General features: G+C 39.4%; 1 protein-coding gene across 2 annotated transcripts in view; it reads right to left on the reverse strand.

Moving 5' to 3' along the window:
* Nucleotides 1-11,605: 11,605 nt before the first annotated feature.
* LOC141796396 (PDZ domain-containing RING finger protein 4-like) overlaps nucleotides 11,606-24,551 on the reverse strand; it is a 157,566-nt gene continuing 144,620 nt past the window's right edge. For both annotated transcript variants that reach the window (XM_074677480.1, XM_074677481.1), the window contains 5 exons: nucleotides 23,480-23,578; nucleotides 21,260-21,322; nucleotides 17,319-17,420; nucleotides 16,379-16,510; nucleotides 11,606-14,461 (listed from right to left, as the gene is read on the reverse strand). In XM_074677480.1, coding sequence (XP_074533581.1) covers nucleotides 13,013-14,461; nucleotides 16,379-16,510; nucleotides 17,319-17,420; nucleotides 21,260-21,322; nucleotides 23,480-23,578 — 1,845 coding nt within the window. In that variant the 3' untranslated portion in view covers nucleotides 11,606-13,012. The remainder of the gene's footprint in view (nucleotides 14,462-16,378; nucleotides 16,511-17,318; nucleotides 17,421-21,259; nucleotides 21,323-23,479; nucleotides 23,579-24,551) is intronic.

Consider the following 24,551-nt stretch of genomic DNA (forward strand, 5'->3'; position numbering starts at 1 on the left):
CAAGTCTTGTGAAGATCTTTTTTAAAATAGACTGTTTTGAGCAGTTTACAGAGTGATTCAGAGATTTCTGGAGAATATGTCATGATTTGTGAATCTGCAGAGGTTCAGCATAAACATTGAGTATTGTTACATTACAGCCATGTTGACAGACTTAGGAAAGCTTAATACCCACTCTTTAAGAACAGATAACCACCAAAGCAGGAGGGGACTTCAACACCTGAATGTGAGTGAGTAAATCTGTAAAAGCAGAAAGATGTAGTTGTTTTTTTTCTATAAACACCTGATTTTTTTTTCCTTTAATCATTCTATTAAAGTTCTTAATGCATGCGCATATTATTTACTTTTCAATCCTCAAGTTTTGGCCTTTACCTCAGATTGTTATGGGCCGAGATTTGTGCAACTAACATAATTTGAATTATAACTACCATAATTGGAATTCATAACTACCACAGGCACTTATGAAGTATAAATTCTGCATCATGAATTCCTTGAAATGTCACAATCTTGAGTTAGCGTTAGCGCTAACTAGCTGACTTGCTAACTGTCATGACCAGTTGTGACCAAGCTATTAGTCCATCTCAAAGCATTTTAGGGAAAAGTGTGATAACACATTCAACATAAACAATAGGGGATAATAAATTCATTTCTGTAGCAATAATATAACACTGGAGTGTGTGCAAAACCTGAATCAGCTTAATTAGTCTTTGTCACAGGCATAGACTGGACATCCCAATTTAAATTTAATTGAATTTTCAAATTGAATCTGAATTTTGCAAATTGAAATTGAAATTGAATTTCTGGATTTAAGGAACATAGAGAGCTAAATTTTCTAAGAAGATTAATTAGATTTTCAAGGCAAATAAATACGACTTCACCACATTAAATTTATTTTCCAATCATGCTTTTCAATTCAATATAAAATCAATCTTAGTTTCTACTGGCACAAATCTCAGCTCAGAGGCTGTACTACTTAAAATCAACTTTTCTGGGTGTGTTACTTTGGTATTTAAAATACTAATCAACACAAGTCAAAAATATTGACCACAATGCTGGGGGGCATTGGGAAAAAATGAACAAACTCCAAAAGAATGCGAACTTCACTTACTGTCATAAGAAAGTGATTTGGTTTGTGGTCTTTATTATGATCATGCTTATGCTGGCTAATAAGGATAAGTGTTGATAAAAGAAAGAGTAATTCAAACTGTGAAGTTAGTATTAAAGCTGTCTCTTGTGGAGTGGTGATGGATTTGTCTCCAAATTTCAGGCTTGTGGGTACAAGAAAAAGAGGAAAACAAACCGTTATCTGTGTCTGCGTTCTCGTTCGGCGGCTGGTTTGGTCTCTTACTGTGACTAATAGCCTAATTTCCTCACCAAAGATGCCAGAGCAAAGCCTGATTTATCTTTTCAGATGCTCAAATGAGCAGATTTGTTCACAATAGATGTTTCCTGTTTCCTTATTTTGCTGGCGTAAACAAAATCACATGCACTTAAGATAATGAAAATGCTTACTCTGTAATAGCCGTGTGCACCAATCTTCTTAAAACATGACTAATACAGGCCTCCAGGAGCATTCTTAATTGATTGCACTGCAGCATAGCCACATTGCTGATAACTTTACATAGTTTATGAGACGTCTTTGTCCTCTCTGTGCTCACATCCCCAGGTATCTGAAGAGCGGAGGGCACACCTGAGGAGTCTGAAGCTTAAAAGTAATCCTGGATAATTATCTGAGCAAAAACAGATGCAGCTGCACATATGAACACCTGTGATCAAAAGTGAAACTCTGTACCTCTAAACAAAAGCATGACGTATGGCTATACAAAAACATAGCCTCTTTGTTTACTTTTTCCCTTTCACAATACACAATGATCTAATGCTAATGTATGACAGGCATGTGCTTAATCCAGATGAACATACAGCCAATATGAGCAAAAAAGCCACATTACTGACCTATTGCATCTTGCTACTGCAGCTCTTACACACTGCAGATACCCGGTGACATTAAAATAATCCACATGAGGAAAAACCTTACAGAACAAAGTGTCTTTCTGATTGGATATTCAAAACATGGGAGCATCAGGTTGACAGTGATGGATTGCCTCTTTGCCACTAGGAACATTGGTACATTTTCTGTTATGTCTTTTGCTCCCGATGAGTATTCCACTGCTCCACTTTATGAATGTCCACTATGAGTTTATATATATATAGCTGCACATTCCCTCAGATGATTTAGATAAACTCTATACCAGTATCATTTTTAAAAGGGAAGAAGGAAGTAGAGAAAGTTATGGCGTGTCATGATATAAGACTATGGTCTGTTCTGTTCCATTGCACATGCTCATATTTTGGTAAAATAGATGCGTTAGTTTGCAACTCATGATTATGAACAAGAGCAGAGTTCTCTCTTGAGACATCGAATGACCAAACACAACCTGGGACGATCTGAGAGAGATCAAGAGTTGCCAAGAACAGAAGTCAGGCTTTCAGCACTGGCATTGGGTGGTAGACTATTGTACTGGACCAACCATTGCTGGTGCTGTAAGTCTGACATCTGTGGTTTGGTACAGTATTTAATTCAGTTCGGGAAGTAAGTAAGGGCTAAGGAGAATGGTTGGGAGGCTTTACTAAAAAAGGGAATGTGCAACTGAAAGAAAATGAACATGGAGTCATTTACTTTAATTTATGTAAGCTGAACTTGACTTTTCTTATTTTCAGAGTGAACTTGCACAACACTGACAGCACCAGTTTAACTAGTCTGCACAACACTCCACCTGGTCTTGCACAGTCACAGACTGCAAATGTCAACCAGGAGGGCAGAAATGTGCAGTCTTACAACATCCTCTCCATGTAAGTCATGAATTTAAGCTCTATTTTACCTTTTTGTGGTGTGCATTCACTACTTTAATCATTTCGAATTATTTGGAGTTCTTAACAAAAGGAGAGAGCGATTGTTAACTATGATGTAAATGGTGAACCTGCTTGCCTCTGAAGTTAAGTGAACAGGTTCAGCAGCTCACTGAAGGACGGCAGGAAAACAGCAGCGGGGTCCAGTGAATGCAAAAGGGAGGCTGCAGTTCACTGCCTGACAGAGCCTTTTTCTCAGCCTCTTTCTGACCTTGAGGCTGGAGTGTTCCATTATACTTTATTACAGTGGGTTACAGAAGTCTGTGCAGGGTTAATGATTCATGGCTCCTGATTTCATAGTGTTTTGCAGACCATTTGACAGTGCTGAGTTTTCAAATGAAAAAAGACTGTGACAGAGCAGTGGCTGATGGGAATAGAGATGACTGCTTTTGTTTCAAATGGCGTCCAGTCTGGAAGAGAAAAGTAAGATATGACTTCAGTCAGTCAGGTGAGGTACACCGGCCCCAGCACCAAAAATTAGCTTGCTCAAAGTTCAGTTCACAAGGGCCGAAGAAACTAGTTCACTTTCATATATCATTGTCTAAATTTTTCACCAAACATACATATAACAACAAAATATTGAAGGCTGAATAAGCAGCTAAAGGTTTTGACTTATAGATCAAACTAGAAAAGAACTCAGAGAGCGTAGACCTCCGCCAAACATATTGTGATGGTCACGCAACACTTGAGTCCTACTTTAATGTTATACTCCCTTTCAGCAGACTGTCTGCTACAATTTGATGTTAGTTGCAATTTTGTATGATAACTTGTTACCTGACAGTGTTAAAAATTATGATGACCCAGTACATATTTCATATTCTGGATCTTAGTATCCAGAATATTGCCAGGATCTGGATCTTAAAAACAGACAGAAAAACTCTCCCAAAAACATATCCTCCCCGGCGGAGGTAAATAAATGTCTGATAAACAACATAGCTGAGATGGCTTACACATCTCTTAAAATAGTCTTAGAGACTTTAAGTCTTTTTTACTGTAAGTAGTAGAAGTGTATGTTCATCGCTTTCTCTTCTATTTACGAAGCTGTAAGTGCACCAGTTGGCTCAGTACAGCTTCAAGTTTCTTGACCTGTTCTGAGTTTTTAGATGTCAAAAGAGGAGCTGTTCACACCGGGGTGAGGTCACTGCTCAACACACGCTCACTGCAGATGTAACAAAGATCACTCCCAGCTTGACTCGCCTCTGGCAAAGCCTGGAAAACGCTGAGCTCTGACTAGCGAGGCCTCCTGGCAAGATTCTCATTACTCAAAGTGCAAGTGTCTTACAACAGCAAATGCAACTGAACAAGCAAAAGCTCCTGCTGCTTGACACTGCACTGCATCAAGCCTTTATGTTGAACCCGCAGATATACGAGTACACTTCACACCCTGCGAGCTAAGGTTTCATTAAGAAGCGCACGAGGAGGTAATTAAATCTGGACAGGTTCTGTTATGAAACTCCTTCATGACAGGACAACATGGAGTCAAATACATGAAAATGAAACATAGCTGATGAGCTCACCGTGACTAATGAGAGAGTCCTCTGCAGCAACATTGCTGACACTGAAATAACATGGGAAGGGGGAAAGGGAGGGTGCTTTTGCTAACATTGTGTAATACATGTGAAACAGACCCTGTGCACCAACTACCACACATCATTTATTAATTCTCATTCTCAGCGAGGCAATCACAGACTCAGAATGATATTAGTCATTTCTATTGGATATGGACTCTGAGCCACAGCTCATGAATAACAGTAACTGAAACTTTGCAAGAATGATAATGAGATTCATAGAAATGAGGAATGTAAAAAACGGCAAGTGTTACATTTGTATACAGCATGGAGTCGGCATGGTTGGCCACACATGTCAATCTTCTCCACTTTGGAGATGAGCAGAAAAACCTGGGTGAGACACTGTCAGCTTGCCACTTCAAGCTGGGGAGGGGCGGTTCATGCAGGAGGTTTGAAAACTTGGTTTGAGGATTTGTAAGAAAAAAAAAACCTAGGATAAGAATTTGAAATGTAATTTGCATGTTGCATTGAGTGGTCAAATTATCAATTTTTGTGAAAGACCTGAGGGCTTGCATTGATGTGAGGTCAAATGATTGCAGCTTGCAGCTTTTTTCTGTCTTTTCTGGTCACACTGTGTAGCAGCCTGGGCCAAGTGGTGCAGAATGATTATGCTTCTAGCAGCAGGTATCACCCTGAAAGTAACATCTGCAATATTTGCCCATGAATAATATAGCGGTATCTCTGCTTTAAGCAAAACATATTTTAAATATGTTTTAGGAAGTTGTGTGCACAATCCTATCCCTTACTGAATAGTTCAAGATTGAGCTCTTTGCAATACGCATTGCCGTTTGCGTCACCCCTTCCATGAATAATGAATTGTAATTAGTGCTTTAATTATGCTCTGAAATATTCACAGGTTTTTTTCTTAATAGGTCCCATAATGCATTTGGCTGGGGTGAAAATGAAACAACAAATGATAGACAAAACAGGGGGTGTGAAAGAAAAGTCCAAATGGTTCACTGGAGCAATAAAAGAACTCTGCCAATAATGACACACATGCATATCACGCAGAGAGTTTGACAGCACAGGGCTGTGCCGGAGCAAATAGAAGAGCAACAGGAGATTGAATGTTTCAGCTAATCCTTCAAACTATGAACATGTGCAACTTTTGTGTTATATTTCTACAGATGGCTCAGCTCCGGGTTTTCTGAATTGTTTGTCACTTAAGCAGACATGTCAATGTCAATGAAACATAAAATTGTTTTTTTTTTTTTTCTTCCAGGCTTTAAAGTGCTTTTCATGTCATCCTAACCTCCTGAGACCCAAGCTTTGGTCTGGTGAGCATTTATTATTTTTCCTTGCCATTTAAAACAAGGAATACCTAAAAGTATAACAACTAAACTTTGTCTTTTTACAGCAAGTTGATGGTTATTAGTTTTATTATTAAGTTTTTAGTTAGTAATTAGTGTTATTGTACATAAGTACACTGGTTTTATTTAAAAAAAAATGGATACAATTTTTACCTTTTTCTTTAACTTCCAGAGCTGCTGTAGAAGGGTTTTGCAAATATTCCTTCTTTTACCTCCGCCAAGGTGGTTATATTTGTCTGTTTGTTTGCCTGTGAACAACATAACTCAAAAAGTAACAAACAGATCTTGATGAAATTTTCAGGAAATGTTCAAAATGGGATAAGGTAGCATTAATTACATTTTGGAGGTGATCCAGATCACCATCTGGATCCAGGACTTTTTTAAAGGATTCTTTATCATTGTGTATATAACTGCACAATAAATGGTCGGATTGCTTTGCAAAACAATATAAGACAAGGTCACCATAATTTCTGACAGATGTAAAAGTATGATCCAGATCCTGCCAATATTCTGGATACTAAGATCCAGAATATGAAATATGTGCTGGGTCATCATAATTTTCAACACTGTCAGGTAACAAATTATTGTACAAACCTGCAACTAACACCAAATTGAAGCAGACAATCTGCTGAAAGGGCGTATGACAGTAAAGTACGACTAAAGTGTTGCGTGACAATCACAATATGCTTGGCAGAGGTCTGTGCTCTCTAAGTGCTTTTCTAGTTTTCACTGGAATGGGTGTAAAGTTGTGATTTCACCAAAAGATGTGGGCAATACGTCAAAACTACAAAAAAAAAGATGAAGGGTGTGAGAGGCGGAAATGTAACGTCCTCATATGAGTTCACAATCACAGTATCTGCTAAGGAACACGTGGGCTAATAAGATACTAATAAAATACATTTTCAAAGCATTTTCTGTGTAGCTTGGAGTATTCTTGCTTCCAGTAGTGATCAACACCCAGACATAATTATTAGCTGATGCTGAGTACTCCTCTGAGAAAACATTAATCAAAAGAATTTAAATATGCTGGCTGAAAAATGCTGGTTGTTGAAATGTTTGAGCTTGAGTTAACTGTTACTACGGTTATACACTCTGCGAGATTTAAATGTTTCTATTTAGTTCATACCTACTGAGGCTTCATTTCTGAACTGGTAATATTTCTAAGATAAATAACATCTTAATAGGTCTTCAACAAGTGATATTGATTGAAAGATCATAACTTCCATGGCGTGGGTTAATGGGGAATTTTAAATTTTGGCAATGCTCACAGCATGACTGTTTGGATGGCAGTACAAGTGAAAAAGCCTTTCAATAAGGTTCCCTGTGGTTTGAATAATTTCTGTGATTGTTAGTAGTCCTCTGAGTAAATCAAAGCTTTGGTTTCCCCTCACCTGTTGATATCGGGTCAAGGTTTGGATAGGCAAATTCATGATAGTCAGGAATCTCAATGTTTTTAAACTAATAGTTGGCAGCAGAGTCTGGTAAATACCACAAAGTGTGTAGCAGCTTCCTGCTGCTACACTCTATTTTTAACATGCTTGAGTTTAGCATCTAACATAAAGAAATATTGTGTAGAGATGGGGATTGATTTGTGTTCATGTCCATACCATTACCAAGCCTTACAACCTCTCCTTTTATCCATTCCTTTTCTGATACTTATTTTACACTTTGATTGACAGTTTCTCTTAGACAGAACTGGTGTTAATTGTAGTGATGATCGTCTGTTTAATATTGCCAGATTGTCATTTGCTGACCTTAACAATTCAATTTAGTTTATTAGCTAGTAAATCCAACTAATTTCAATAACTGTCTTTTATTTAAGAATAAATAAAATCAGCACATCTTAAATTTGCTTCAAACAGCTGCTTCAAGTAGCATCAGCTGCCATTGAAGGATACTCCAGTTTAAGTCCTCGCCATACTTCCTTCAGCTGACCACCAGTAAGGTTACTCCACTGCAGTTCAGTTCTTCTTGCCAGTGTATGGACTCAAGATATAATGTTATGTCATATGACCCACAAGACTCTGTAGCACAATCAATAAACCCAAAGGTTATTGATTTTTGGATTTTGAAAAATGCTGAACAAGGTCCATAATAGAGGCAGGTTTTCGATCCTGTTCCCTCTTGCTGTGTCAGACTAACTGAAGGGGCTTGTAGAGCCGTTGCTGTCTTCACCTGGTAATGGTTTGGGAAACAGAAAGTCGGGGTTAACCTTTTTTTTGTAGCTTTATCTAGAATAGCCATCCTCAAATAGAGGAATTTGGGGGTGTGAAATGGTCCATGAATCATAATTCTTGATCATCGCTTCAGCCGTCTGCCTCATTAAAGTATAAAATTCAGAGCATCTGGCTCAGTATTAGGCCACCATTCTGTCCATAGCCCCCACATTACTGCTGTTACATCTGGCGTGTAAGAGCCCATTACACCAACACAGCAGGTATGATATCAAAGATCAAAACTGCCATCAATTGCTAAATTGACATCGAGAGACACATGATCCGAGGCAATTACAAGTTTCCAACAAGCCTCTGAGATTAGGAATAAGAGGGGGCACTGTGAACTAGATTGCACCATCACATGTGAAGTGGATCTGTATGTCAATAAATTCAGGCCTCCCTGGTTGAATCATGTCAGAGAATTTGTAGTTTTCGCTGTTCAGGGATTCCTAAAGGTTATCAGGGAACATTCATAATAGAGGCAGTTACTGCATGTGTGTGTATGTGAAAGGAGAACTGAAGAGGAGATGAGCTACTGCTATCTGTTTGACATTTCTGTCAGTACTGGTATTTGAACTGCTGGGCTGCTCTGACAAATGCCATGGCTGTCACTGGCTCAATTTTAATTACACCTGACTGAATCTTTCAGGGGCTCTGGGATGAACTTAATTAGCGAGCAGGCTTTGGGCGAGCTCTGGTGTGGCTTGGTACAACTCAGTTTCTTATTCTGTGGCTCTTCATTGGCATTTTAATGGTCTCCACCTATACAGACAGAGAACATTAACAATTAAGCCAAGAGCAAATGGGCTCAGGAGAGTGCTGGGCGGTCGTCTACTTTCCAATACCTCCTCGGATGTTAACATTTTGGTGGCAGTGTACATGGGGATGCTTTTAAGTGCATCAGACTATAATTGAAATGGGAGACAATAATCATAGAGCACAACCTTAAAATGACACTAAATGTGATACCTTGGCTTGTTATAACAGAATTGCATATATTTTTAGAGGGTACTGCTGGTGCAAACTGCTTTCTATAGAGTAAGACGGCCGGAACATTTGGCTTTTATATCTGTAATATCTAAGTAGAGCCTATTGTAATAATAAGTGTTATGTAAAGGGCAATATGAGCCTGACACAGATATAATGGTATTGATATAAACAGGCTTTTGGGCTTTTCAAGCAGAAATCAATGCTGGGGCTTTTTAAAAATGGTCTCATCATCAGGGCAGAGTAACTTCTGGCTGTATGTTTCCATACTCTAAAACCAGTCAGGAGAATATCAAATCTTGTAAAATAGTTATATCTAATAGCAACTGTTGGACTGTAAGTTGGCATTTTGGCAAAGGACTGAAAGGATTTTTTGGGACCCCATATTCAATTAGATTCACTGTATAACTACATCATTACTACTATTTGTTGTTGTTACTTTCAATAGATATTTTTCCTCAAATTTTCAAAGAATACACAATGAAAATTTGTTGATATATGCTTTGGAAATTGCAGTTTTTTTTAATAAAGGGAATTCTACTGAGTATTTAATAAAAATTGGGAAATTTCAATTAAATATTAAATTTTTATTAATTTTTTTATTACTTCAGAAAACGTATTATTACTTATTATTACTTATTAATATATATATATATATATATATATATATATATATATATATATATATATATATATATATATATATATATATATATATATATATATATATATATATTTATATATATATATATATATATATATATATATATATATATATATATATATATATATATATATATATATATATATATATATATATAATTTATTTTTCTCTTTCTTCACACCTGGTTAATGATTATTCTCCCAATCTGTGGTTAAAAATGCTGTAACATCTTAACCTCTGTAGGATCTGGCTAGGTTAAGCCAGCCCTCTGACTTTACTCCTACGCTTTTCCTGTCTACAGCTTTCTTGATGTTTGTAGGACGTGAGCTCCATTAAAAATAGGCTCAGAGTATGTCTTTAGTGAAACAGGGTGAAAAGACACTTACACTAAGGTTCTGAGACACAGCAGGGTCTGTGCTGTGGAAACAAGCATTGGCTAGAGTGGGCACTAGTCAGCTGTGAAGTGTGTGCTGCACATGCTACGCTGCACACACCTTTACTGTGGAATCATGCAGGAGCAGATGCTATATCAGTCAGGCTCCTCTTGTAAAGGGTTGGATGGAGCTCTCCAAAGGCCAGTTTTCACACATCAAGTGTTTGGAAATATGAGAATTTTAAAAGGCTACACTTGAAGAGAATCAAACACTGAAAATACAAGAAAACATGACTGTGGTGCCCGGAGGTAACAAAGAACAATTTCAACTCAGAAGAAAGTGTGTCTCATATCAGAGAGTTTTTATATTTCACCAGTTTCTTTAAGTGAAACAAGTTTTCAGTTAAATGAAACACACAAGAACAGAACAGTCTTGAGGCAGTGGAGTATCCGTGACTTTTCAATTTCAGCTTTAGCTCACTGACAACTGAAGATAACACGGAGACCAAAGTATCCCAGGAGCTCTCGTCTGCATGTGACAGAGCCATAGAAATGATGAAGCGTTTGTTACATTTTAATGAACACTAAGCCATCCAAGTAGAAGGTGATTTTAATTAATATCTCTCTCTGCTTAATCACTTCACATCCACAGGAAGAGGAGAAGGAAAAGTGAGTCACTCTTTAAGATACCAGGGGTGAGTGTTTGTTCTGTTTCTCTGAGCTGATGTGACCGCTCTTGAGTGTGTGGCAACTTCCTGTAGTTTTATTTGCTGCACTAAGTTATGTTGACAGGATCAAATTTTCCACTCCCACCTCTCTTCTTCTTCATCTACTGTACTGCTGCATGACAACAGGAAACTAAGCTTACATTGCTGCTTGCTTTTACACCAAATCCCAAGTGCCAATAGATTTTGATTCTTCCAGTAACATTTAAATAAACAAACATGATCCAGTGCAGGGTTATACCAAAAAACAATAATTTATTTGTCATTTCTTTCACCTTATCACACATTTCACCTGGCTACAAATGTGCCCAACTACGCATTAACCAAATTAGACCATGGACATCGACTCAAAACAAATACAGGGGTCAGTTTAAAGATTCAAATTTACAATATTTCAGTTAAAAATGAGGCATTTTGGAATGAGTAAGCTGTACATGTAACTAAACTATAAATTCATTTGATGGATGGTAACTTTTTTCTTTTGATCCCATCTGCTGTGTTCTGAGTCCTGCTCAGTGGCAATCATCCAAACACAAGTTCATTAAGACTGCAGACTTAATTCAGGAACTGCTATACATATCTATAAATTTTCCCTGTTAGTAAAAACTCAGTTTGTGTTACCCATGAGTAAGGCTGACCAGTACCTCTCTGTGGCACAGAGATCTCCAGAGACAGTTTGTGTGTGTGCATGAAATCCGCTGCAACACAAACGCATCATTGATTAAGTTTATGCTGTTAAGGCTATGCTGAGTAAAGGTGTATGGAGAGTAAAAATTATGTAAAAATACCAGTATGCAAAAGCTATGAGAAGGTCCATCTGTTGTAGAGTATGTAAAAAAGAAATTAAGATTTTAAACAAAAATAAAACGGAATACAAAATACTTTATTACCCAAAGCTGAAAACCGTACAAACAAAGCTGCAACACTGGCACTGAGCCATGACATTTTGGATTCTTGTTATGTTTGTTTTGTTTTACCAAGAAACTCATAAAAAATCTCTTTTGGAAGAACGTTTACGTAAATTTTTCCGTGTGTTGAAAATGTTTCCTCTGATATTTTGTCACAAGCAGCTTCTGCAGTGTTGTATAAGTTGTAGTTTTGTGAGAAAATCTGTAACATGAGGTATTGAGCTGTTCAAAGATGTTTTATAAAATTGCTGATAACAAAAACCATTTTAAAAAGTTGATTTGTTAACGAGAAAATCTTTCCTCATATCAAAAAGCTCAATGTGTAGGAAACGGAACTCTTAAAATGTTTACGATAGAGGCGCATTACCATGGCAACGGGTTTGTGAGGTGTTGCAAATTGGTTTCAGGTATTTTAATTCTATCCTTCTGGGTGCACATAGGGCTGGGGGACAACTGGCTTTTGAGCATTAGTTACTTTTTGTGGTTTAGAATAATACATAAATATATATATATAAAAGAAAAGCCAGGTTTCCTCTAAAACTTCCTTAGCCCTGGTGCAGTGTCTGCCACCAAATGTTTTTTATTTCTTTCTCACATACTGTTTTTCCTTATTTACTTTTAAGAGGGAAAAAACCCTGACTAAAATCGTAAATCAAGTTTGGTTTGAAATCATTAAAATTTTTACGCCGTTATCGCCCAGCTCTAAGTATGAGTAATGAAGAACCGGGTCTGGTGGGTGATACTTGCACTCATTTAGAGCTGAGGTCTTTGCATCATTAGGCCTCTTTTTCTGTAAACATACTTTGAAATTGACAAATTTTGCTTCATTCACTGTTTTGACTAATAGTTGCTGGATATCAATGCACAGACAGTTTCTCAATAATGTGGAAAAATAACTGTTTCTAGCTCAAAAACTTACGTACGAGCTTGAATAAGGAACGTCGAAGAGACCAAAGAAAGGCAGGAGGCCCACTGGTTCATGGTGTGCTGCATCTTTTACATGTTATAATACACAAAAGAAAAGAACTTCTCCTAAGATGTTCATACAACTATTCTGAGTTATATGGTTTTAACATAAATATGAAAATAGAATTGAAAAGATAAACATGTTTTGAGTGAAGTAATAAAATAATTATATTGTCATAATTTCATAGAAAAATGTTTTTCCCACATAGCCATGTGAAAAAATGATATTGAAAATCATGAAGAAAATGCTGAAAGACCACCGATAAATTCTTTACAAAATGCTTTTTGGGTTACAAAGTGTGAAAAATATTCCTTATGTCCTCATAAAAATGCCACATTGAACGAGGCAAGTATCATATACCGCATGGGGTAGAAGGTGTGATCTCTGTCTTTATACAGTAGTGACTGACAGGAAGGCGTTGTGCACCTTGGCTCCCTCGGGGGCCTTGGTGCCGTGAGTCATCAGTTCCTGGATGGTCATCCAGTTATCTAGGATCTTCTTGTTGCGTTTCTTCATCATCTTCTTGTGGCTTAGTTCTATGATGCTGACTTCCTTGCGACCCTCGCTGCTGCTCTGAGGGTTTTCCTTCAAGCTTTCCAGGCGACTGCGCTGCATAAACTCTCGTCTCTTCCTCTGCTCTTTTGCTCTGACCAGGTGCTGCTTCCTTTCCTCTTTGCTCCAGTACCTCCCCATCTTCATTTCACTCATTGCATCATCGTCCGTGGTCATCCCCCCGCTGCGCTCCTCTTTAATCTTAAGAGCTCTCTCCCTCAGGATCTTGTCTCTCACAGGCCTTTTGGTGATGTAGCGAGTTCCGTCGCTGCGGATCTTGACCTTCCACTCCATCTTAGGCTCATTAATGGGCCTTTGAGGCTCTTTGCACACACTGAGCAGGCTGAGCTGGCTCTGAGCGTACTCAACAGCTGAGCGCTGCTGGATCAGCTGCATGTAGCTCTGGTAGTGGCGGGCATGAGCTGGGATGTTGGCCTGCCTTTGCTGGGAGCTGTGGGAAGGAGAGAAGTATGGAATCTTGGAAGCTCGTGTCTTTAAAACTCCCCTGCTCTCTTCCTCAGCCTGAGGTGTGTGGTTGGAGGGGTTGCTCTGGTCGGGACTGCTGCTTTTACCTGGGACCGGAGCACGACATGATGGGACTGGGCTCGGGCCGGTAGCGAGGCCGCTGCAGAGGTTCCTCTGGTTGGTGAGACTCACCATCCTCTGGAGTGAGTGTTCTGGGGAGCGGTCCATCGCTAGAGGAGTGCTCCGTGAACTCTCGGCTGTGTTATAGGCACTGGAGCTGTCCTTGTCAGATTTCTCCAGCCTCTCATTAATGTCCGCCAGCTTCCCCCTGGTGGGGTCACCTCGATGGAGGCTTTGGTTTTTGGTTGAAGGTCCAGAGTGGCCCGTTGACGGCGACTGCTGCCCCTTTCGAAGGTTATGGGCCTGCATGATGTTCTGACATTCAAGTTCGATGCTTCGCAGCTCCTCGTTGAGCATACGCAGCTCGTGCTGCACGCCGCCCTGCTCCCCCATGCTGCACTCAATAGTGCTGCGGCTGTAGAACAAGTCATACTCGCCGCTGTTACGTATCTGACACTTCAACTCCAAGAGCTGCTGGAAACGGTCACCCTCCAGTTCATCGTCATCGTCATCCTCTTTATCCTCCAGTTTTGTTGAGCCAGAGGTTCGGTGTGCATCCCGATTGTCTCTCAGGCACTGGGACAGTCGTCTCTGGATGTGTGCCAGGACATTCTGATCTGAGCTGTCCATTCTGTCTCTTATCGACTGTACGTTATTCTTATGAGGCAGTGTGGAGCAGGTGGGCTCATCATCTTCTGCCCTCTGAAATGAATCAAAAATACAAAATACAGTAGTAACAGATAATGAGGCACATATACAACATGTAAAACATTCAGATTTTAAAGGTAGTCACAAATCCCAGAGAAAGTGTGATGTATACATTGAGAACTGAATTAGAAATATATGAAAGCAAAGTCATAATTTTAGCTACCAGCACTGAAAAAAGTGAAGTATAGCATCTTGTAGAGCTTATCTGTATTAAGTTTTGGTAATAGACAGGATGCAACTGAAATGTAATTTTGTTGCTCTGAAACATGTGCAATGATGAATACAAGCTATCATCATCATCATTATCATCATAATTAACTGAATACTATTAATAAAAAGAATTTACAGATTAAACTGAAAAAAGCCCACCAGATGATCCAAATTCCTTAGCGTATAGCAGGGGTGGCTAACCAGTCAGAGACCAAGAGCCACAAAAATGACCGTGGTACTACAAAGAGCCACATCATGCACAGGGTCTTACAAACACACTTCCTCTCACACATAAACGAAATGACATAAAATAAAAATCAAAACATTTCCAATTTATAAAGTGAGATTTATTGTGTCTGTTTGTGTGTTTAAATTTGTACTAGAGAAGAGAAACTGAAACTTAAGTATCAATCTGTACACCCAAACATTGAACAACACTGAACCCAACGTTGGCATCAGTATATCAGTATTTTAGATTGATTGGCACACCACTACTCATAACTTCATAGATAAATTCTTATGAATGGATTGAAGAGCTGCACACCGAAAGGTGTTATAACTTCTCCCCTAAATTTTACAGCTTTAATCTTGTTCATGTTTAGTTTAGTCTTGTTTGTTTTTTACTTTTCTCAAACTACCTTATGAATTTGAATTATGACTTAATTTTTGTAAATGTAGTTTAAATCACAAAGTTCATGACATTTTTCTTACACATTTACGATATTTTCATAAACTGATGAGTTCTTGTCAGCACTGGCACCTACTGCCTTGATTCTTACCAAGGCTTGTTTGTTTTGAAGCAAATGCGTGAAGAGCAGATGTTTTGAACTCTACTTTTCTTTGCTCAAGACAACTTTTTGTACAATGCAAAGTGACCCGTGTTTTAGCCTTTAGCTTGATCACTCTCCTGTTCAGCTTTATTCTGTGCTTCTGTCCTTTTTTTTGACAGTTTAGCTCTATTCCTCTATTCCTGTGTCATGAACTTTGCTTTACTTAGCTTTTGTCTGCCTTACATTCCCTCTATAAACAGAGGATGGAAAAGAAACCCAAGAAGAGAGCAGAAGTGACGTGTTAAGAGTTCAAGGAGTGCAGCCCTGTTCAGCAGTCTCCTTCAGGATTACATTTGCTGTTGTGTGTAACTCTGTGGTAGAGCTCTGTTTCTTCAGGGATTGTTTTCTCTTGGTCATCTCTTTGAAGTTTTATTTATATGGGTTGTTGCATGCAATCCTCTCAACAAAACAGCATTTTAGATTGAGATTTCTTATGTTTGGGATTGAAACGGTTCATCAGTCCCCTTCCATAAATATTCATAATCATTATTTCATATTCATATTTCAAAAGGGCAAAGCTGTTTTCACTGTTTTTCTCAGACAGTCAATGAAAAGTTTGATCCCTGCACTGTTGCCAGCGAGATGTGGTTAATATTGACTGCGAGTAATGACCTGAAACAGTCAAAGCAGTTTTTGGTCAGTCTGATGTGTGATGATTAGGACACAATGGGTGCTCCACTCTGTCAGTCAGGGAGAAGGTTAACTTTGATCATTTTCTTCTTTCAACAGCAGATCTGGTTTTTAGGGCTTTTATTCTTATTGAACAGAGTGAGTAAAAAGAAAAAAGCTTGTAGAGCTTCTTAAACCCAAGCTTTGCCATTCACTCACTAATCCAGTTACAGCAGAGCATATGTTTTTGCTGCTGTCTGACCTGCTCATTCTCCTGATCCTCCTCCTGTAAGGCAGCCAATTCCATCTCCTCTCTCTGCTGCTCCTCCAACATTTCCATCTTCAGCTGCTCCAGGAACTCACTGTGCTCATCATCCAACCAGGCCTCCTCCAGCTAAGGGTGAGTGAAGAATAAAAGGGAGACAAAAAGAGGGGCAAATGTTATTTGTCATGGCCTGAAGCTTGTGGTGACACAGTGTCTCAGAACAAACTGCTGGATGTTCCGTATGGATGCTCAAATCGCATTTGGTTCCAGAAAAAAATAAAAGGTTCTGAAATGAAAAACTGTAAGCATCAGTTTGAAAGGTTGTTGGATAGATACAAGCCCCCATTTCTCACCCTTCAAAACACCAACCCTCATCTTTAATACATGTATTTTTATCTTAAAATTGAGCCAATTCACTTTTATGGACATCACACTGCCACCTCTGACCCGTCTGCTCCGCACCATCCATCATCTGTTTGTCTGCGTGATGTGAACCAAATGGGATCCATATCTGTAGACTTCAGATTTACTACCCAGAGACACATTTAATTACAAAGAGTCTACTCTTGCTACTGGCTCATCTGCACTGCGGCAGAGCCTTTCTGCTCATTTGCCATCGGCCTTGAGCCTGAACTCACTCCACATTAGCATGCCATTAGCTTTTATGGCTTACCGTTGGAAGTCAATTACAGTGGCGCTACATAAAAATAAAACATGATGAGGTGTCTCACTGGTGGCTTCCACTTGGATTGGTTGTGGTGGTGAAGAGGGAGGGGGGAAGGTTGGGTACCCAAGACGGTAAGATTCACTTAGAGTGCTTATACTGCAAATGATAAAAGCTCAAGGCTTCTTCACCCATGTTAGCCCCATGCTACGTGTTTGCTTCTGTGGTTGTTAAGTAAAAAAGTGTAAGTGCAAGGGTGTGATATTTTCTAACCTGCATCTCAGGTCGAGCCACTAGCAGCACGATGTTCCTGCACTCTTCATTGGAGAGCGCAGCCATGGCTTCTTCTCGGTCTTGTACGTCTTGGCCGTTAATCTGAAGATGACATGCACACATGATTACTTCACCTGCTCTTCAATCTGATCCAAGTAAGCAAAAGTACGTCATTCTATGTTTTCATAAAATGAAAACATTTCATCACCGGCAAAGAAATGCACAATTCATTCTTTCAACGTACGAGCCCTTAAGAAAAACAAAGTGCAACAATAAAAGTGGCACCGCACAATAACACTTTTTTTCCTGAGGAAATTGTAAACACTCTGTGCTGCTCCCTGATACAGGACTGCTCTCAGCAGTGATTATGAATGGGACAGTGGCCGTGGGCAGACGGAGCTGTTATGTTCACCAAAGTATCGAGCAGCATACATACATCTAGCCGTACAATTAACCGGCCACTGACAAGGGGCGTCCATCTTTTTGCAGGCAGAGTAATGGCCCTGTCACCGATGGATAATAGTGCCAGAGCACTGGTCTGCCTCACAAACACACACGCACACAAACACACACCCTCTCCTGGCTTAAATCAGGCAGCCAACACATGGTAGACACCAGAAGACAATTAGACCAACAGTGGTTATGCCTCCGCCCCCTGCATCTTATAATTGCCTGTGCAGTCTATTTACTGCTCCTTTTGAGTTAAATCCTGTTTCCCCTCTCGTGATGTATTACTGTACTTATTCTGCAGCCTCTCTGAATAGAAAATCAGCGGGTGCTTTTTCATTTACAGACTATCTGTTTATATCTATTAATCATCAGACTATGACTCTCATTTTAGTCAGAGTTAAACTAGTTCAGTGACCTACTTCTGGAATCAAAATCCTCTCTAAATGCAAAATCTGTTCAGTGTGAGAGCTGGACTCATTGATGTTTTTATATTAACCTTTTAAAAAAGGGACTAAATGGAATCCAAAAGGCTGAAATACAAAAAAAGCTGAAGCCCAACTTTGCTGTCCGCTCATGATCTTCAGACCCTTTTGAAGCTGTTTCAGTCTTTTCTTCTTTTTTGGCCTGGCAAACCCAGCAAACGTAGTGAAACTTCTGTCACTCACATGTTGTTTCCCTTCTTCCCCCCATTTACCTCAACCTGTTCTAGCTTAAAAAACAATGAAATTACAGAAATGTTGGTAGTGTCTGATACATGCTTTGCTAGCAACTACTGCACCTTCATCTAGTTGTTTTGCTGTGTAGATTATTAGCCCTGAAGACTCGACTTTGGGGGGAACATCTGGTTTTACAAAAATAAAGCCTATGTCGGAGTGATAAAAGTTGCAATTCATCAAGTGTCCACTTGAGGCTGGCTGCAGAAAGGCCAGCAGCTACATACACACTAGTGCTGCACGATTTGGGGAAAAGGTGCCATTTGCGATTCGGTGGACAATATTGAGAATGCGATTGTGCTTGCGATTAAAAAAAAAGTTGTGTCATGATGAGTCTACAGACTTGCTTGGTTATCATGGAGAAAAATCGGAATTGCATGTGCTGACATTGCAATTGCGATTGTGATTGCGATAATCGTGCAGCACTAATACACACCAAGCCAAAAAAAAAAAACAGACTATCATGACACAGAAAAAAAACATTCACAGTCTGGATCAAAAGACAGCTTGGGTCTGAGTCCCTGATTTTACCAGCGGCACGCATCTTATGGGTTTTTTATTTTATTTTATTTTTCTTATAACTCAGCAGTTTGAAAGATGTTTGTGAGGAGGCTCAAAACCAACTTAATGAGTCAAGGTTTCCAATATGGCCCCCCCACCAATTGATTGTATTACTCTGTATCAGGAGTAGACGGTTGACGTAGAAGAGGCTGCGTCCATATTTTATACAGTCTATGCCTGACTTCCAGAGAAACAGGTTGATTTTCTTCGGCTATGACTTGCCTGGCTAAATGGAAACTGGCCTGAAACCTGTACATCAGGTTCTACCTTAGGATTTATATTAAGTTTTATTGATCAGTCAAAGTTTATTTGTATAGCACTTTTCATACATGGCTTTGCAATACAAAGTGCTTTACAACAACAACAAAAAAAATGAAAAAAAAAAAAAAAAAAAAAAGAAATAAAAACTGGAATAAAAAGCAGAAAATTACATAATTGGAAGCATAAGACCCCCCCAAACCACATTCAGTACACACACACACACACACACACACACACACACACACACACACACACACACACACACACACACACACACACACACACACACACACACACACACAAAGACATAAAAAGGAAACTCTGACAGAAAACAGAGTTAAAATTAGAATTACAGGACTGAGGAAATGCCATCTTGACTCAAAATGAGGAAACACAGGAGCTAAAACCAAAATAGTAATTAATTAATTAATCAATTTAAAATAAATAAACAAAATAATATTAAATACAATCAGCTAAAAGCCAGATTAAAAAGGTAGGTCTTGAGTTTTCTTTTAAAATATGAACAGTAGGTGCTGCTTTCAGGTTCAGGTAGACTGTTGGGTAGACTGTTGATGTCAGAGCAACTTCAGCATTACTTCACAAAATAACAAAGTACAAAAACCAGTTGGAAAGTAAAAAATCTGAGTATGTGACTGTTAATCTTTAATTATCAGTATTACCATTGGTGTTAATTTAACAAATCTAAGCCGTTAACTTTTATTTAATTCTGCCTTTATTACATCATAATTTTTGCGTCCCCTGGCTTCACTGCAGGGACACAGCACTGTAGCAGCAGACATCTATGCTGAACTGGGGAACAGTTTTGTCAACTAGGCTCTAAAACGTGTCCTTTTATATGAACAACCCTATAAAAGAGTTCTTGTTCAGTCAAATGATCTGGATAAAAAAGGCCTTGAATTCCCATCGCTGGAAGCATCTACCCTGATATCTTAAACCTGAAAACAAAGACGGATCCAAACTGACAATTTGAGCAGGAGCGTATGGCCTTTGTAGATTCTGAGTAATCTGCAGATTTTTATGGATTAAATAGGATTGAATGAAATCTTCTTCTTACACTGTGCTAGTCATTTCTGCAGTAGCAGGAAGGGGGAGGACTGTTTGACTTTGAACACGTTTTAACATGAACACTAATTTCTACTTCCTCTTATTTATGGAATCGCTATTAATGAAAGGTAAAGTCTTTGTTAACAGAATAACCCTTTACAGAGTTAAACCTGGATTATCTATGCTAACTTCTGGTTGTGAATATAATAGGAGCATGGTAGAAACAAAACAAGCTCAAGGGCCGGATATTTACCAAGTGGGAGGTGATCAAACAAGAGTTGAAGGGAAATTTTCCGCTGGATTAATATTTATCAAGGAGCTTTAAAGCTTGGAAACAGTCTTTGTGTGTCTGTGTTCACTGAAAAGTAAAGATACAGCTGTTGGCCACAGAAAAATACAAAAAGATAATGTGTTCAATGCTGTTTTGCTGCACACACACCCAGAGAAAGTGCAAAAGTAGCTTTAACACCACAGTTAAGAGGCACAGCTTCACAAAAACAACAATAACCCCTGTAACAGACTGAGGCAACACTACCCTGCCCTCAGGTTTTCAGAGCTCCCCTCACTCTCAGGCCCGAAGATGAAGCTGGGGGCTAATAACAGCCAAAGCCTTTCAGCTAACCCCCAGGAGATGAAGAGCTGCAGCGCACAACCTCAACAAGAAGTCCTGTTGGTGCTGAGTCGGTAACTAAAGCAGCCAGGGGGACATTTCTCCCCCTTTAACAGTCACAGTGGGGGTGTGTTCCCCCTTTTAATGTGCTGCCATTAAAAATGAATGGGCCCTCGTGCTGGGAGACAGTGGTTGAGGGTGACAAAATAAAAGCTGGATATTATATTGAATGTAATGAGATTCTGTAGAGAGTGGAAAAGCAGGAATGTGTGAGACTGTACCTGTAAGATGCGATCCCCCTCTCGGATCCTTCCATCTCTGGCAGCAATGCTGTTTGGACTGATCTGTGAGGAAAACAAAATAATGACTCTAAAAACTTTGAAATATTTGTTTGGAAGGATCACATCTTGTCTGAAAGTATTTTGACGCATTACGGGCTACCAACCCAGAGCTGGACATGTTTAGTGACAACATTAGCAAAACTGATTTGCTGCAAAGACCTTGGATGTCAGATAGCTTTACTGCAGCCTAAAGCAGTTTTCAAACTCTTTTAGCCGTGAGCGGGAGCCACAACAAACTGGATTATCTCTTATCATTCAAGTCCTCGGTTGCACCCGCCTCAGAAGTCGTACAGCATCCACAGCCCATAACTCAACATGGAGCGCCCGCCCCTCCTGTCGCTAACGCCAGTGAACAAGGGGGCAGGCTGCTCTTTCATCGGCCAATCAATCGGTGTCTGGGGCCATTCGTTTCACTCTCTCCTACAAGGCGGGATCTCGGGAGACAGTGAAGTGCTATGGCACTTCATCTTCATGATAGTCTACTCCTACACAGAGGAGCACTCATTAAAGTGGGAGGAAGGTCACCAGACGGGAATGGGGGGTGGGAAAAGGGGAGGGCAGACTTTTTGTGAGTTATGGGGAAGCAACCAAACCTGAAAACCAACAACTGAAAATGTGGAACTGCTGAGGACATAATTGTGAGCTGGGGTTCCATTTTTGTGACACCAAGTAGGTGTTAGGTGTCCCTTTGGTTGGGTCCACTCTGTATCGAGTTTTCTGACTGCATCGGGAGGAAATGGAAGACAAGAGATAAACAGTGAGGCGGAAGTTGGACTGAAAACTCTAAATTGCCCATTAAAGTGTGTGATTCTGTCTTCTGGCTCTGTAATAGACTGGCTACCTGTCCAGAAAGGACTCTGGCTTTTTGCCCCAAGGATTCTAGGATATACTCCAGCTCCATCTGTCCAAGAGAAGAATAAAAGAAGTTTATAAAAAGGATGAGCTGCAGGAAAACTTTTTCTGCTCCTGTTCTTTTGAATTATTTAGTCACTGCTGTTGGAAACACTGCAAAGAAAGAAAAAACACTTCAACAACACAGAAACAAAACTATGTGGCCCTTCATCAAACACAACAACCTGGTAGGATTTGGCTCTTTTTCTGCTACCCTTGCATCGTTTCATATTCTGAACTTGTACATGATATGAGCACGCAACACCTTTTTAACGACATCCTGTATACAGTGACATTCAGCCACCTCATCTAAATGCAGCGCACAACCCTTGGCTCCACTTTTGCACAGAGCAAACACTTAAAGATGCTGCCAGAGGCCACAGACCAGAGTGATTCATATTCCACTCATGTCTCAAAGCGAACACCTTGCCTGGTCTGAGTCCACTTCAAACGAATCAAAGAGAAAGTTGAGAAGTTTCTCTATTCTCTCAACAAGTTGGAGAAAAAAATTGAAAAGTTTTGCCACTAAAAGGTCTCTCACGGCTTGCTTGTTTATGTCTGATGTCTGATGTACTTAGGGCCTGAACGCCTCAGACTCTGTTTGAAAGTGTTCATTTTTCTGCTCCCTTATTGGCAGGCACTTCACGTTGGAAACTGACAGTGTAATCACAGAGTGAAAGCAATGCCAAACTGCTCAATAATGTCATTTATGTTTGATAGAAGGGTTCAATTTCAAATAACGACACCCAAAAGAGAAACCTGCATTAGCCACGTAGCCAAGCAAATTGTGAATTATGAGATGAATATTAAATGTCACGATTGATCTAGTCATGAAATCCAGCTCTGAGTTCTTTGCCTATTTAGTTGAGAATCTCTAATCTAGCCCTGAGGATTGTCTGATTTCTAAACCATGAATTTCAAGACATGAAACTACTTCTGAGAAAGAAACTCTAGACAGAAAGTTCATATACATGCTGTCCCAAGAGTATCATTACTCTTCATCTTAACTTCCAGTTTTTGCTGCGGTGGTTGGAATAAAAAGGCGAGCTAACCGGAGGTGGGAACATGTTGCATCTTTTTACAGTATCACCAGGAGCCAAGCAGAGATCAAAGAGATGTGACTCTCTGTTAAAAGTAGTGAAAAACTTAAGTACGAAAACGCAGTCTGTCCTCAGGGTGAAATATGCAGAATTCACAGTGTTATTTAAAGAAGATTAACCCTTTCAATCCAAAACACTCCAAGCCTTGAATTATAAAAGATGTACTCACCTCGCTGACATAGATGGCCACATCCTCGTCTTCATCTGTCCTGTAGCACAGAGTTAGTCCCAGTTTCTCTTGGCTGCTGAGTCGACACAATTCCACTTCCTGTACATATAAGAGAAAATACTGAATTAATAAAAAAACTAGCTTAGAGTACTTCCATGTGTATTTCATACAGGGGATGTAAGCCAGCTACATCTTTAGGTGAGAAACTTAGAGGAAGAGAACCAACACGTAAGGTAAGCTAAGGTGTAAGAGATGACTGCATCACTCACAAACCCAGGAGTACCCTGCCTGGTTGATCGCTGTTATTTTACAAACTTTCTTCAACTTACAAAAGTAAAATCAGTAAACCTGACAAGATGAAAATAATTGTAAAGGCATGATTATTACAACAGCATCCACGTTTTTGAATCTCACTGTTTGTTTATTGAATGATGACAACTCCTGATCCAGATGATATGAACATATGCCTCATAGAAATACAGTGTGTAAGCTGCTGATGGAGGAAACTGAACTGTAAAAACTAACCCTACTGACATTACTCTTTAACTATCAATCTATGGACCAATATTCAAGTAGACACATCCATACAGCCAATCTGAAGCTTCAGATGTAGGAAGATCTGTACTGCTTCTGCTAAATGGTGCAAAAACAAAGACTTTCTAAATACAGCTTACACTAACATCAACATGTATGTTTTGGATAACCTGAATGTATGAATGTGGATTGAAATGCCCAACATCCCTGGTAGGCAATAAATATACAACTGACAAGTGCCTCAGATCGCCCCACTTCAAAAACCAAAACTGCCTCTGACAGTGACGACACTTCAAGGTTGATATCAAGCAGGAATACATGAGCAGTGTTCGCATGCTAATATTTTCTAATTAGCACTTCAAGTAGTGTCACTCGAGTAACAGACAGTCACTGGGGTCACAAGTTTTGAAGAGGGTCTGAATGCAATCCAAACATCATGACAACCCAGGAGATGACTATTAGTAGACATCTACTGGAACCATGAATGCACAAAATGCCAGCAATGACTTCATGGTGCATTTACCAATACAGTGGCATG

This window comes from Halichoeres trimaculatus, unplaced genomic scaffold (genome assembly GCF_033239565.1).
Source record: "Halichoeres trimaculatus isolate MK-OKI-2021-1 unplaced genomic scaffold, fHalTri1.1 fHalTri1_scaffold_10, whole genome shotgun sequence".
Lineage (NCBI taxonomy): Eukaryota > Metazoa > Chordata > Actinopteri > Labriformes > Labridae > Halichoeres > Halichoeres trimaculatus.